Source organism: Macaca fascicularis, chromosome 6, assembly GCF_037993035.2.
Source record: "Macaca fascicularis isolate 582-1 chromosome 6, T2T-MFA8v1.1".
NCBI lineage: Eukaryota > Metazoa > Chordata > Mammalia > Primates > Cercopithecidae > Macaca > Macaca fascicularis.
The window spans coordinates 122,829,445-122,845,401 of record NC_088380.1 but is presented as its reverse complement, the minus strand read 5'-3'; the positions used below and the strand labels follow the sequence as shown (position 1 = coordinate 122,845,401).

Here is a 15,957-nt window from a genome sequence, read left to right as displayed (position 1 = left end):
AATGAATGCTCTGAGAGAAAAGGACTTTGCTTTGGTTACTACTGTATCTTCAATACCTGGAAGTATATGGCACATGGCACATTTTCAATAGATGTTTGTTGAATAAAAGAATTAAGGAATGAATTCATATTACTATGACTGTCCTTATTCCAAAAAATAAAAACAAAACAAAACAAAACCCCCAAAACAGTTGGAGAAAAAATGGATCAACAAGGAAGGTGATACCCAATGCTTTGGCTTCTGCAGTTAGCATATGCAATTCTATTTGTATCTCTACAATGCATCTAGAGTAGGTGGATAATTTATGAAACTATAATTCCTTTACTGAAAACAAAGAACTGACCATAAGTTTTGGAATGACTTCAGATCATAGCTGGAGAGGTAAAAATTAAAAGCTACCAAAAGTGAAGGGCAAACACTAAGTACTTCATCATAGAGGATGAAATAGTCTTTTTTTTTTTTAAAAGCTATTCATAATATGATGGCTGAAAAAACCTAGCTCTTTGTAAGTATTTTCATATTAACTGTATAAATTAAGTTGGATGATCCAGTTCACCAAAATAACATAGAAAGTAAAATGTTAAAAATCAGGAAATTCCGAAGTTTACACTTCTACTCTAATATTAACTTGCTTAAATTGGCTTATATAACATTTTAAAGGTGTATATATAACAGGAAAATTGAATATAACTAAACTCATAGAAATAATGTTGATATATTGCTGCTAGAGGAAGTATAACTTAGGAATTTCCTGATTTCTAAGAACTGCTGTTCAATGCCAAGGCATTAATACAATTTTTTTTCATTTGTAACTACTTCAAAAATGGAATAAATATGAAACAAGAGGCAGCTGTTAGATGAATTAAGATTATATGACTTTGCCTTAACCTCAATATTTACTACCTAAATATTTTCATTATATATTAAAAGATAATATACAAACAAAAGAAAGGATTATATGTATTAATTTACATTATTATGAATCTCAGTACTCTAATACTGCCATTATTTTAAGCAGTTTAAATTTTACGAACTTTACGTGAGTAAAAGTTAAAGATCTGATTGTGTTGCATAAAATTATTAAAGACATCCTCTAATATTGTCAATTCTTGTATTACTCAAATTTTTGCAAGAATAGCAACACTGAAATTTCATCGTATTTTTTTGTAATTAAAAAGCATGAAGAATTTAAGCTCCAAAATCTTACTATCTCAGATGAGTAAAGGTTAGTAATATTTCACTTTTAAACTACATCTATGCACAGCCAGGATTCAGAAGCCCTGTGCTCCTCTTCTCCATGCCTCCTAGCTTGGTTCAGGGCTGTGGCTCTAAAAGATACCCTGGAGTATGACTTCATAACACAAAACACTGAGTAAATCTTTTCAAATAGGAACTCAGCTCTGTTTCCTAGGTATCAGACTAAAACTCTGTAGGACTGAAGAAAAAACACTTAAATATTTCCTACCTAGGGTAGATAACATAAAGCAATAGTTAGTCTGAGCAAATGCTCCAGATTTGAGGGACCTCCTATGATTTTGTAGAATCAAAAAGCTAAAGGTAACTTGTAATTCAGGGTAGCACATTTAGAGACAAAGAGGAAGCATCAATATTCCTACAGAACACAATTAGCATCATCATAGTATTTTTCTTTATATAATTGCTCACTCCCTCTGAGTACTCCTTTCCTCCTGTTTATCCCTGAAGCAATGTAAGTGACAGCCTTCGCACACCTTTAATAATCCAAAGCTTTTCTTTATTTTCCTCTCGAACCTCCCTTCAGCCTTACATATTAAATAAAATCCTCTTGCTATAAAAATAGCAGCTGTTAAGCCAATATGGGATGTTTTCTTAACATTCAACACAGTTTACCATACGTACTATATAAAGTTGCTGGGCTGAAAGATATATTTTTCTGATCTTTTGTAAGCTGTGGACATACCACTAAGCAAAATCTTATTTTGGACATCAACCAGCAGCAACTGAGTTTAAATACGATAATTCACAAAATAATGGGCAGATTTTATTGTAAGTTCTGGGATACATGTGCAGAACGTGCAGTTTGTTACATAAGTATACACGTGCCATGGTGCTTTGCTGCACCCATCAACCCATCATCTTCATTAGGTATTTCTCCTAATGCTATCCCTCCCCTATCCCCACACATGATGACAGGCCCTGGTGTGTGACGTCCCCCTCCCTGTGTCCATGTGTTCTCACTGTTCAACTCCCCCTTATGAGTGAGAGCATGCAGTCTTTGGTTTTCTGTTCCTGTGTTAGTTTGCTGGGAATGATGGTTTCCAGCTTCATCCATGACGCTGCAAAGGACATAAACTCATCCTTTTTTATGGCTGCACAGTATTCCATGGTGTATACATGGACATTTTCTTTATCCAGTGTATCATTGATGGGCATCTGGGTTGCATGCAAGTCTTTGCTATTGTAAATTGTGCTGCAATAAACATACATGTGCATGTGTCTTTACAGGAGAATGATTTACAATCCTTTGGGTATATACCCAGTAATGGGACCGCTGGATAAAATGGTATTTCTGGTTCTAGATCCTTGAGGAATCGCCACACTGTCTTCCACAATGGTTGAATTAATTTACACTCCCACCAACAATGTAAAAGCATTCCTATTTATCCACATCCTCTCCAGCATCTGGTGTTTCCTGACTTTTTAATGATCGTCATTCCAACTGGCGTGAGATGGTATCTCAATGTGGTGTTGATTTGCAATTCTCTAATGACCACTGATGATGAGCTGTTTTTCGTATGTCTGTTGGCTGCATAAATGTCTTCTTTTAAGAATTGTCTGTTCATATCCTTTGCCCACTTTCTGATGGGGTTGTTTTCTTCTTGTAAATTTATTTAAGCTCTTTGTAGATTCTGGATATTAGACCTTTCTCAGATGGACAGATTGCAAAATTTTTCTCTCATTCTGTAGGTTGCCTGTTCAGTCTGATGATGGTTTCTTTTGCTGTGCAGAAGCTCTTTAGTTTAATTAGATCCCATTTGTCAATTGCTTTTGGTGTTTTAGCCATGAAATCTTTGTCCATGCCTATGTCCTGAATGGCATTGCCAAGGTTTTTTTCTAGGGTTTTTATAGTTTTAGGTCTAACATTTAAGTCTTTAATCCATCTTGAGTTAATTTTTATATAAGGTGTAAGGAAGGGGTCCGGTTTCAGTTTTCTGCATATGGCTAGCCAGTTTTCCTAACATCATTTATTAAACAGAATACCCTTTCCCCATTCCTTGTTTTTGTCAGGTTTGTCAAAGATCAGATGGTTGTAGATGTGTGGCGTTATTTCTGAGGCCTCTGTTCTGTTCCACTGGGTGGGGGTGTGTGTGTGTGTGTGTGTGTGTGTGTGTGTGTGTGTGTGTGTGTGTGTGTGTGTGTGTATCTGTTTTGGTACCAGTACCATGCTGTTTTGGTTACTGTAGCCTTGTAGTATAGTTTGAAGTTAGGTAATGTGATGCCTCCAGCTTTGTTCTTTTTGCTTAGGATTGTCTTGGCTGTAAGGGTTCTTTTTTTGGTTCCATATGAAATTTAAAGTAGTTTTCTCTAATTCTGTGAAGAAGTTCAATGGTAGCTTGATGGGGATGGCATTGAATCTATAAAGTACTTTCGGCAGTATTACCATTATCATGATACTGATTCTTCCTATCCATGAGCATGGAATGTTTTTCATTTGTTTGTGTACTCTCTTATTTCCTTGAGCAGTCATTTGCAGTTTCCCTTGAAGAGGTCTTTCACTTCCCTTGTAAGCTGTATTCCTAGGTATTTTGTTCTCTTTGTAGCAATTGTGAATGGAACTTTGCTCACAATTTGGCTCTCTATTATTGGTGTATAGGAATGCTTGCACATTGATTTTGTATCCTGAGACTTTGCTGAATTTGCTTATCAGTTTAAGGAGATTTTGGGCTGAGACAATGTAGTTTCTAAATATACAATCATGTCATGTGCAAAAAGAGAATTTCACTTCCTCTGTTTCTATTTGAATACCTTTATTTCTTTCTCTTCCCTGATTGCCCTGACCAGGGTTTCCCATGCTATGATGAATAGGGGTGGTGAGAGAGGACATCCTTGTCTTTTGCCAGTTTTCAAAGAAAATACTTCCAGCTTTTGCCCATTCAGTACGATATTGGCTGTGGGTTTTTCATAAACAGCTCTTATCATTTTGTTCCAGCAATACCTAGTTTATTGAGTGTTTTTAGCATGAAGAGGTGCTGAATTTTATCGAAGGCCTTTTCTACACCTATTGAGATAATCGTGTGGTTTTTGTCATTGGTTCTGTTTATGTGATGGATTACATTTATTGATTTGCATAGGTTGAGCCAGCCTTGCATCGCACAGATGAAGCTGACTTGATCATGGTGGATAAGCTATTTGATGTGCTGCTGGATTCAGTTTGCCAGTATTTTATAGGGATTTTTGCATCAATGTTCATCAGGAATACTGGCCTGACATTTTATTTTATTTAATTATTTATTTATTTTTGAGAGTCTCACTCTGTCACTCTGTCACCCAGGCTGGAGTGCAGTGGCGCGATCTCGGCTCACTGCAAGCTCCGCCTCCTGGGTTAACGTCATTCTCCTGCCTCAGCCTCCCGAATAGCTAGGACTACAGGCGCCTACGACCATACCCGGCTAATTTTTTTTTATTTTTTAGTAGAGACAGAGTTTCACCATGTTAGCCAGGATGATCTCGATCTCCTGACCTCATGATCCACCCACCTTGGCCTCCCAAAGTGCTGGGATTACAGGCATGAGCCACTGCGCCCAGCCAACATTTTCTTTTTTTGTTTGTCTCTGCCAGGTTTTGATATCAGGATAATGCTAGTCTCATAAAATGAGTTAGGGAGGAGTCCCTCTTTTTCTATTGTTCGGAACAGTTTCAGAAGGAATGGTACCAGCTCTTCTTTGTACCTCTGGTAGAATTCAGCTATGAAGCTGTCTGGTCCTGGGCTTTTTTTGGTTGGTAGGTCATTAATTACTGACTCAATTTCAGAACTTGCTATTGGTCTATTCAGAGATTCAACTTCTTCCTGGTTTAGTCTTGGGAGGTGTATGCGTCTAGGAAGGTATCCATTTCTTCTAGATTTTCGACTTTATTTGTGTAGAGGTGTTTATAGTATTCTCTGATGGTCGTTTGTATTTCTGTGAGATCAGTGGTGATATACCCTTTATCATTTTTTATTGTGTCTATTTAATTCTTCTCTCTTTTCTTCTTTATTAGTGTGGCTAGAAGCCTATCTATTTTGTTAAATCCTGGATTCATTGATTTTTTTGAATCAATTTATTTTTTGAATTGGTTTTTCATGTCTCTGTCTCCTTCAGTTCTGCTCTGATCTTAGTTATTTCTTGTCTTCTGCTAGCTTTTGAATTTGTTTGCTCCTGCTTCTCTTAATTGTGATGGTCCTTTAATTGTGATGGTCAGGTGTCAATTTTAGATCTTTCCTGCTTTCTCCTGTGGGCAGTTAGTGCTATAAATTTCCTTCTAAACACTGCTTTAGCTGTGTCCCACAGATTCTGGTAGGTTGTATCTTTGTTCTCATTGGTTTCAAAGAACTTTTTATTTCTGCCTTCATTTCATTATTTACCCAGTAGCCATTCAACAGCAGGTTGTTCAGTTTCCATATAGTTGTGTGGTTTTGAGTTTTTAAATCCTGAGTTCTAATTTGATTGCACTGTGGTCTGAGAGTCTGTTTCTTATGATTTCCATTCTTTTGCATTTGCTGAGGAGTATTTTACTTCCAATTATGTGGTCAATTTCAGAATAAGTGTGGGATGTGGTGCTGAGAAGAATATATATTTTGTTGACTGGAGTGGAGAGTTCTGCAGATGTCTATTAGGTCTGCTTGGTCCAGCACTGAGTTCAAGTCCTGAATATCCTTATTAATTTTCTGTCACATTGATCTAGTGTCAAAAGTGTGGTGTTAAAGTCTCCCACTATTATTGTGTGGGAGTCTAAGTCTCTTCATAGGTCTCTAAGAACTTGCTTTATGAATCTGGGTGCTCCTGTATTGAGTGCACATATATTTAGGAAAGTTAGCTCTTCTTGTGTTGCATTGATCCCTTTTCATTATGTAATGCCCTTTGTCTTTTTTTATCTGTTGCTTTAAAGTCTGTTTTATCAGACACTAGGACTGCAACCCCTGCTTTTTTTTTCTTTCCATTTTGTTGGTAAATATTCCTCCATCCCTTTATTTTGAGCCTATGTGTGCCTTTGCATGTGAGATGGGTCTCCTGAATACAGCACACCAATGGGTCTTGACTCTATCCAATTTGCCAGTGTGTGTCTTTTAATTGGGGCATTTAGCCCATTTACATTTAAGATTAATATTGTTACATGTGAATTTGATCCTGTTATTATGATGGTAGCTGGTTATATTGCCTGTTAGTTGATGCAGTTTCTTCATAGTGTCGACGGTCTTTACAATTTTGTATGTTTCTGCAGTGGCTGGTACCAGTTTTTCCTTTCCATATTTAGTGCTTCCTTCAGGAGCTCTTGTAAGGCAGCCCTCCCTGGTGGTGACAAAATCCCTTAGCATCTGGTTGTCTGTAAAGGATTTTATTTCTCCTTCACTTATGGAGCTTAGTTTGGCTCGATATGAAATTCTGGGTTGAAAATTCTTTTCTTTAAGAGTGTTGAATCTTGGTCCCCACTCTCTTCTGGCTTTAGGGTTTCTTCTGAGACATCCGCTGTTAGTCTGATGGGCTTCCTTGACCTGTCTCTCTGGCTGCCCTTAACATTTTTTCCTTCATGTCCACCTTGGTGAATCTGATGATTATGTGTCTTGGGGTTGCTCTTCACGAGCAGTATCTTTGTGGTGGTGTCTGTATTTCCTAAATTTGAATGTTGTCCTGTCTTGCTAGGTTGGGGAAGTTCTCCTGGATAACATCCTGAAGAGTGTTTTCCAACTTGGTTCCATTCTCCCCGCCACTTTCAGGTACACCAATCAAACATAGGTTTGGTCTTTTCGCATAGCCCCATATTTCTTGGAGTTTTTGTTCATTCCTTTCCATTCTTTTTTCTCTATTCTTGTCTTCACGCTTTATTTCATTAAGCTGATATTCAATCTGACATCCTTACTTCTGCTTGATTGATTCAGCTATTGATACCTGTGTATGCTTCACGAAGTTCTCGTGCTGTGTTTTTCAGCTCCATCAAGTCATTTATGTTCTTCTCTAAACTGGTTATTTTAGTTAGCAATTTCTGTAACCTTTTTTCAAGGTTCTTAGCTTCCTTGCATTGGGTTAGAACATGCTCCTTTAGCTCGGAGAAGTTTGTTATAACCGATTTCTTCTGAAACCTACTTCTGTCAATTTGTCAAACTCACCCTCCATCCAGTTTTGTTCCCTTGCTGGTGAGGAATTGTGATCCTTTGGAAGAGAAGGGGCATTCTGGTTTGGGGAATTTTTAGTCTTTCTGCATTGGTTTTTCCTCATCTTCATGGATTTATCTACCTTTGGTCTTTGATGTTGGTGACCTTTGGATGGGGTTTTTGTGTGGATGTCCTTTATGTTGATGTTGATTCTATTCCTTTCTGTTTTTTAGTTTTCCTTCTAACACTCAGGCCCCTCTGCTGCAAGTCTGCTGGAGTTTGGTGGAGGTCCACTCCAGACTCTGTTTGCCTGGGTATCACCAGAGGAGGCTGTAGAACAGCAAAGATTGCTGCCTGTTCCTTCCTCTGGAAGCTTTGTCTCAGAGCAACACCTGCCAGATGCCAGCTGGATCTCTCCTGTCTGAGGTGCCTGTCAATTCCTGCTGGGAGGTATCTCCCCATCAGGAGGCACGGGGGCCAGGGACCCACTTGAAGAGGTAGTCTGTCCCTTAACAGAGCTCGAGTGCTAGAAGCACAGCATATCAATTTATTAGATGGTGCAATTTATTTCAATGCATTAGATGGTGCAAATAAAAACTTGCCAGAACTTCCCTTAGAGTGCTTGTCTATGGAGAATTCCAATTATCCTGGAAAAAATGGTTATGTTTGGCTAGAGTCTTATACTTGTAATTAGAAGATCTGGATTCAAGTCCTTAAGCTCTGCAAATAATAGAAAAAGGAACATTGTACATTTTTATAAAAAATAATCTTTGCATCTTATAATTCAAAATATATATTCCCTTAAACAACTATGACCAATAACAACTTTAAGGAACAACTATTATCATCACCATTTTGCAGACAAAGGGACTCAAGTCCATGTGCCAAGGAATAAAACTATAGAATTATTTAAATGTGCTAGCTTATTCTGCCATACAATGTCTAGGCATGCCACAAGCGATGCAGGATAGTTCAGGATGACACTCTTAGTGAGTTTGCCATCATAGTTGACCCACCTCAATGCATGTCACCAAATGTGATTAGACTAAAAAAGGGTAAGATAAACCACCTCTCCAGGGCAGATACAGGGTAATCAAGTATTATTAACTGAATTCTTGTATACTCCAAAATTCATTTTACAGCCGTAAACACCAGTGTGGCTGCATTTGGAGATGGGGCCTCTAAGGAAGTATTTAAGGTTAAATAAGGTCACAAGGGTACAGCACTGATCTGTTAGAATGAGTGCCTTTATAAGAAGAGACACCATCTCTCTGAAGACTAGATTAGAAAATAAGATAAAAGAAAAAGAAACTTAAGTAAATAAAAGACACCTGAGAGCTCACTCGCTATCAACTCCGCGCACGTGCAAGTGCACACACACACCCCTAGGAAAGATTATGTGAGGACAAGGCAGGCAGGCATCTACAAGCTAGAAAGACAGCCCTCACCAGAAACCAAATTTCCCAAGACCTTGATTTTAAACTTTCTTCCAGAACTGTGAGAAATAAATGCCTGTTTTTCAAACTATCCACCCTGTGATATTTTGGCAGCCCTAGCCAACTAATACACCAAGTACATAAGAAGCATGTGAGTGGCTGTTAATTTGTAATAAGAAATTACAATTACCAAAAATACTCCTTAAATACAATTACCAACAATACGCATTATCAGAGCTGTGTTTCAAGCAAAGCATGAAAGCCAGGAGAACCTGATTAAGAGGATATTTAAAATAGCCTGAGGTATGCTTTTCACCATAGGCACTCCCTCATCAATGCAACCAGATAATTCAGACTTTTCTCATTTTAATTCCTTTTCATTGTTCACTGCCAATTCTCATCTTAGTCTCAGGGATTCTCTTCGGTCCTCAACAGCATAAGGACATGTCAGAAACTTGAGAGGGATACACACTTTCTTTAAATATGTTTTAAAAATTAGAAAAGCTGTAAGCGATAGACTGAGATCAATACTGACTTTATCACTGACTTTTCATGTCTTGGCCATGATTCATTCTGTGTAGATCCAAGTCTTCATGGGTGCTTTAGTCTCCAAGAACTTCAGACAAATTCCAGGGCTCAGGCTATACCTCCTCTTCATCCTCCTTTGCCAAGGGCACATTACAGCTTATTAAGTGAAAGTACGTAAAATATCGTCTTTGGGCTGTACAACACAACCCACCTAAGAACATTATAAATTTTTCCCCAAAATTTTGCAACTAACTCTTAATTAGTGGTGAAACCCAGATCCACACTCTTTTTACTATTTCAGACATTATTATGAGTAAATAGATGAAGTAACCCAGAATTTCCTTGAAATAAAGATATATGTGGTCATTTGTAAACCACAAGTTAGCTTTTATAATTAGTGTTTTAAAAGCTAACTGAAAATAGACAGTTACTAAAATAGACAGTTACTATTTTTGCTTAACATTTTTATTTCATTAGCAGTAATGGCATGAACATTGGACAACACAGGCATGCTCACTGAGACACTTTTCTAAACCAATGAAAAATTAATCATAGAATTATCTAAACTTTTGTGTGAACAACTGTCAATTACTCCCACTTATTTGGAGGTCGGGGAAAAATTAACCAGAAATACAAAACAGAAATTAATACAGAGTGGTTTTTCATTTTTATTTTCTTTGAGACCAAGTCTCACTGTGGTGCCCAGGCTGGAATGCAGTGAATGGCCCAATCTCGGCTCACTGAAACCTCCGCCTCCTGGGTTCAAGCAGTTCTCCTGCCTCAGCCTCCTGGGTAGCTGGAATTACAAGCATGTGCCACCATACCCAGAAAAAAAATACAAATTTTTTTTTTTTGTATTTTTAGTAGAGGCGGGGTTTTTACCATGTTTGCAGAGCTGGTCTCGAACTCCTGACATCAGGTGATCTGCCCTTCTTAGCCTCCCAAAGTGCTGGGATTACAGACGTGAGTCACCAGGCCTGGCCTCAGAGTGTTATATTGACTAAGGAAAATAGTTACACAAAGTATTTCCATCACCCCTTTGTACATAAACCTGTAACTTCTAATGAGAAAGGGTAGAAACTATGTTTATTTACTTATATACAAGACAACACCAAAAACATACATAAATTTCACACAAATGGAAACTGGGTGGGTTTTCCCTTGAACATCATTTAATTTAAAAAATTAAGAGAGACATATAATTTCATCTTTTCTCAAAAGCATAGAAAGCATTCTAAACAAAAAATGGTTGAAGAAGACATAACTTAGTGCTTTACATTATAATAATAAAATAATAATCTCCACTAATTCAAGAATGCCATACCATAAAATTAATCCTATATACTATAAACTATTCACAAAATCATCAAGATAGTTTCCTTGTGTTGATTTTTTGGTTTATCCATTTTTTTTTTTTTGGAGACAGAGTGTTACTATTATTGCCCAGGCTGGAGTGCAGTAGCGCGATCTTGGCTCACTGCAACGTCCACCTCCCGGGTGCAAGCGATTCCCTGCCTCAGCCTCCCGAGTAGCTGGAATTACAGGCATCCACTACCACGTCTGGCCCATTTTCTTTGTATTTTTTTTTGTTTGTTTTTTTTACTAGAGGTGGGGTTTCACCATGTTGGCCAGGCTAGTCTCCAACTCCTGACCTTGGGTGATCTGCCTGCCTCAGCCTCCCAAAGTGCTGGGATTACAGGAGTGAGCTACCGTGCCTGGCCCTGTTTTATCTTTTTTTAAATTATAAGACATTTTTAAGAAGAAAAGGCCAATTTTTTAAATTACAAAGATGCTTTTAAAAATCTAAGATCCAGTTAGTAGAGAAATATGTTTTACCTCTCGATATTAAAAGTTACTTGTATATATCTAATGCTGAATTATCTAAAAATTCCTCACTCCAGTAAAATAATTATTTATTCCTTTAGCTTAGTCTTTAAGTCAAGACTCTTCTTATCTGAACCTCTAAAGAATTGGTAAAGAAGCCCCACAGGTGGCAGAGAGGTTTCTAGAAACTGACAGAGGAGTATAAGCAAGACAAATCCTTAACAATGCCTGGCTCCTTCACTCCCATTCACCCAGCAAGAGTTGCTCCATTTTTGTCAGATACATATTAAGACTCTGAATATCTGATAAATTTTTTGAAAAGGTGTTGTATCTAAAATAGTTCCAAAACTACTACTCTGAAGTAGACCCTATAAGGTGTTCTGTGCGATAACCAAACACTGATAGAGACATTTACCACTGTTTCTAAAACACTTAGATTTCTCAAGCAAAGTACACACTTTTGTTGTTAATTATAGTGTTATCTACAATTTAATGTTTTCAACCAAATTAGTTCTAAATTGGCAAGTTCAATTATAGAGAATGATAAAAAAAAGAAAATCTATATATGTACATATATAGATATATCACTTATCTGTATGTGCTATTACATAGTAGCAGTCTTATTAGACAGTCACTACCATGCCAATCTAAAATACCTGAGTGGGTGACTATTATGCAACTTCTGTATAACCGGAAACAAAATACCCACACTCACAAAGCTATCTATAAATTATTGTACTCATCTGTTTATAGCAAAAAAGATTTCATAAATTTCAATAGGTCAATGAAACTACTTAAGGTGCATGCTTATAATTTTCGTATTTTCTTGTACTTTAGAATCAAATGAGGTCAACATATATTACAATCAGTCAAAAAGTGGCAAAAATAACCAAATTTAAATGGTGATGAAAATTGGACCATCATTAACGTGAGGGAGAAAAACTTCTGATTTCTCATTTTAAAAAAGACCACACCGTAACTAGCAGCATATTTTCAAAAGATTATTTAAAAGCCCACAGAATAGAGGTGTGCACTGCAGGGGTCCACTTGTACATGAGGGTTTTTTTTCCCCATAAAAGTTATATGAAATGCACCTGCCTCTCGTGCCTCCCCTTCCACCTTCTCCATCTATTCTGCCTCTGCCACCTGAGATGGCAAGACCAACCCTTTCTCTTCCTCCTACTATTCAACATGAAGATGATGAGGATGAAGATCTTTATGAAGATCTGCTTCCACTTTCACTTTATGAAGAAATAACATATTTTCTCTTCCTTATGATTTTCTTAATAACATTTTCCTTTCTCTAACTTATTTTATTGCTAAAATACAGTACATAATATATATAATATATAAAATATATGTTGACTGTTATTGGTGAGGCTTCTGGTCAACAGTAGGCAACTAGTAATAAAGGTCTTGGGGAGTCAAAAGTCACATGCTGATTTTTCACTGCACAGGGGCTGGTGCCCCTAGCCCCGGCATTGTTCAAGGGTCAACTGTACTTGTAACTTCCCCTGAGATTCTATTCCCAACCACTTATAAGAAAAAGAAAGAAATACATTTATTCAGCTTTTATTGTACACCTGGCACTACATCATTATATATACATTATCTTCGTCAATTCTCACAACCACCCTAGGAAATAAGTATTCACATCCCAATTTTAAAGATGACAAAGATAAGAACATAGCAGAGAAAGAATTTAAACCAGGTATGCTGAATCCAAAGCCCGTGATCTTTCTAGGTAATCAGTAGTTTCCAGACATTTAGATTTCACAGACCAGTACAATACACAGATACACATGCACATACACATTTACCAAAAACAAACCAATCAACTGGCAGACTTCATGGCGCCATCAATATTTCATTTCCCAAGAAATGAGATATTTTTCAAAGCCCTACTATTTACCATCAGTATTATTTTAAAAACTGATATTAACATGAACAAAAAGTACCTGAAATTAAGAAACAAGCCTCCTGGGGAAAAAAGCCTTATACCAATATTTTCAACACAGAATAGCACAGGTTCACCAACTGGCAAATGAGAACAATTGTACTGAATCACACTGCTTCCCGTAAAAGAGGCAGAACACAGAACCCGAAACATTCTCCTACATCCTCTTCCTACTTTCATTACAAAGGTGATGAGATGCATGTTGTCTTAACTAAAGCCACGGGATTTCTTAAATTTTTATATGCCAAGGTTCTGATGACCAAGAAAATAACAGAGGCTTTCACAATAAAGAAGTTTCTGGTATCAGCAGATTGTTCATTTCAATACAGGTATTTACTTTGCACTTTCACAGACAGCAGTTCTTCCTTAGGCTTTTTCTTCAAATAAAATCTTTAGATGTGATGCAATCAAAAGAGCTGTTAAAGAGTATAAATCTATTACCTTGTACCTAAGAGACTCATCCATCTTCAGTTGCATACCTGTCTTTCTAGCTTTATCTATCACATTTAATTAAAAAGAGCATCTTGTCTTCCTCGTGTTTTAATACAGCATCTGATATTAGGATGCTAAGTTACTAGGAGAAAGTCAAAATACAATGGATTCAGCTCATTGCCGAATGCAGGTACAAATTCATTAACAAATGAATTTGAGCTAAATTTTCAGAGTAAATTTATATTTTTTAAAAATTCATAGTTCGTCCTCAAAACAGTAACCTGTAGCAAAAGTCGTAACAATTCTGCAACACATATATCCAAATACTCATTACAGTCTCTCCCGTATCTCTATTTCTAGTCTCATTTACTTGTTAGGCAGAAAATAAGTTCAAGGGTCTAGTAAAGGAGGCAAATGGGCAGAAAACAACCTCTTGTTTGCTATCTCACTGCACTTGAAACGGACTTCTATAATTCACTACCATTTATAAGCGTCTAGCATATCAACATCACATTAGGTACTTTACTGCCTCCAATTCCTGGTCCATAACTATTCCATCCTGAAAAGTCATAATACAGTGTTATTGGAACAATCTATTCATATTGTAAATGACATGTTTTCTAACTATTTTTTAAGCCACTAGGGAGGTGAATTAAACATTTTTCCAAGCAATACATTTAAGTTTCAATCTTAATAAATTTAGTCATTGTGTATACTCTTCCTTTTACCCAGACCATGCATTCCTTTTTTCACTTACTGTTTAAGGCCTAATTCAAATGTGTTTTCCTCTGTGGAGTCTTCTCTATGGATCTAGACAATATCAACCCCATGCATCTTGCACTCAGCCTGTACTTGGAATAAACCTCCATAGTTCATTATCATGTATAAGCATCCAGTGTTTGGGGCACCACTTTAGGTGCTTGACACATTTCCCAATTAACTGCACTGCATAAAGCCTTTTTCTCTCACATCACTGAGTTTGTCCAGAGCAGGAACCGTAATATCCTTTTTATTTCCTCAGCACCTACCTCAGAACTTGGATAAAGAGTGACAGGAGGGACACTGTAATTACTTGCAATGTATGCTCAGGGAAGGCCTCTCTGATGATACTCGAGTAGAGACCTAACAGAAGGGAAACAGCAATCCATGTGGATATCCAGGGAAGAAGCATTCTAGAGGAGAAAATGAAAAGTGCAAAGGCCATGAGGCAAGAGCATTTTGGAGTGTCAGGAAACACAAGGCAACTTCTATGGTCATAACAGAGTGGAGGGGCTGGGGGAACAAGGTAAGAGGTGAAATCAAATAGGCAGCATGAGTTTAGATCATGTAGGTTCTTACAGGCCTTTGGGTTTTACTCCGAGTTATAAGGAAAGCCTGTAAAATATACAGAACAAAGAAATTATCTGAATTATATTTTAAAAGGATGACTATTATGAGAGCAACACACTATAGAAGACAAAGGTAGAAGCAGAGAGACTAGAGGCACAGATGAGAGATTCATGTCAAACGTAAATGATTAGCCATAGGAGAAATAAAATTTCCTGGACTTCATTAATGAACATGGTGACCTAGACCCTCTAGTCCCTGTGACAAGACTGCAAAAGATGTTAGCACCTGTTACTTGTCAAGTACAACAAAACTGTCAATAAATTAGTCTGATCTCAGAAAACAAAAAACAAAAACAAAAAAAACTGTTTGCAAGGCAAATGACACTTCATTTACAAAGGTCTTTACATAATGTACATTAATTCTTAAAGCTTTAGATATGGATCCTCAAATCCATCAGATTAATGAAAGTCAAAACTACAGAGACAGGAATGAATTAGTCTTTCAGTAATAGGAGATTTTCACACTAAGCATTAAGTAAAAATACTTAAGAAAATATAATTTAAAATGTAAATTTTAAAACTTTTGCTGTCCAGGCATGGTGTCCCATTCCTATAATCCCAGCACTTTGAGAGGCTTAGGCCAGAGGACTGCTTGAGCCCAGGAGATCAAGGCTCCAGTTAGTTATGATCATGCCATTGCACTTCCGTCTGGGGGAGAAAGAGAAAGACGAAGAGGAAGAAGAAGGGAAAGAGAGAGAGAGGAGGGTGAGAGAAGAGGGTGAGAGAGGATGGAGGGAGGGGAAGGGGGAAGGGAGGGAGGGAGGGGAAGGGGAAGGGAGGGAGGGAGGGGAAGGGTGAACGGGGGGAAAGGGAAAGGGATGGAGGGAGGGGAAGGGAGGGAGGGGAAGAGGGAAGGGAAAGGGAGGGAGGAAGGAAGGAAGGAATCTGCAGGCAGGCAGGCAGGCAGGCAAGGATCTGCTTGAAAGCCTTGGAGAGTTAACAACAAAGTAATGATTTACAGGCCAGGATCTAGAAGAAATGGCAGCCCAAGAAGGTAACACAGACTTTGGAGGCACACCTCCCCATCCTTTCACAAAAGTAGATATTCAAATGGTTGACTAAAAA

General features: G+C 37.6%; 1 protein-coding gene across 11 annotated transcripts in view; it reads right to left on the bottom strand.

Annotated features, from left to right (window-relative positions):
* The window catches only part of COMMD10 (COMM domain containing 10), a 244,942-nt gene that overhangs the window by 122,549 nt on the left and 106,436 nt on the right, over positions 1-15,957 (bottom strand). The window contains exon 6 of one of the 11 annotated variants that reach the window (XM_045394126.3): positions 5,734-14,676. The exons of the other annotated variants lie outside the window; for them this stretch is intronic. Coding sequence (XP_045250061.2) covers positions 14,590-14,676 — 87 coding nt within the window. The 3' untranslated portion in view covers positions 5,734-14,589. Of the gene's footprint in view, positions 1-5,733; positions 14,677-15,957 lie in introns of those variants that run through there. 11 annotated transcript variants of the gene reach the window in all.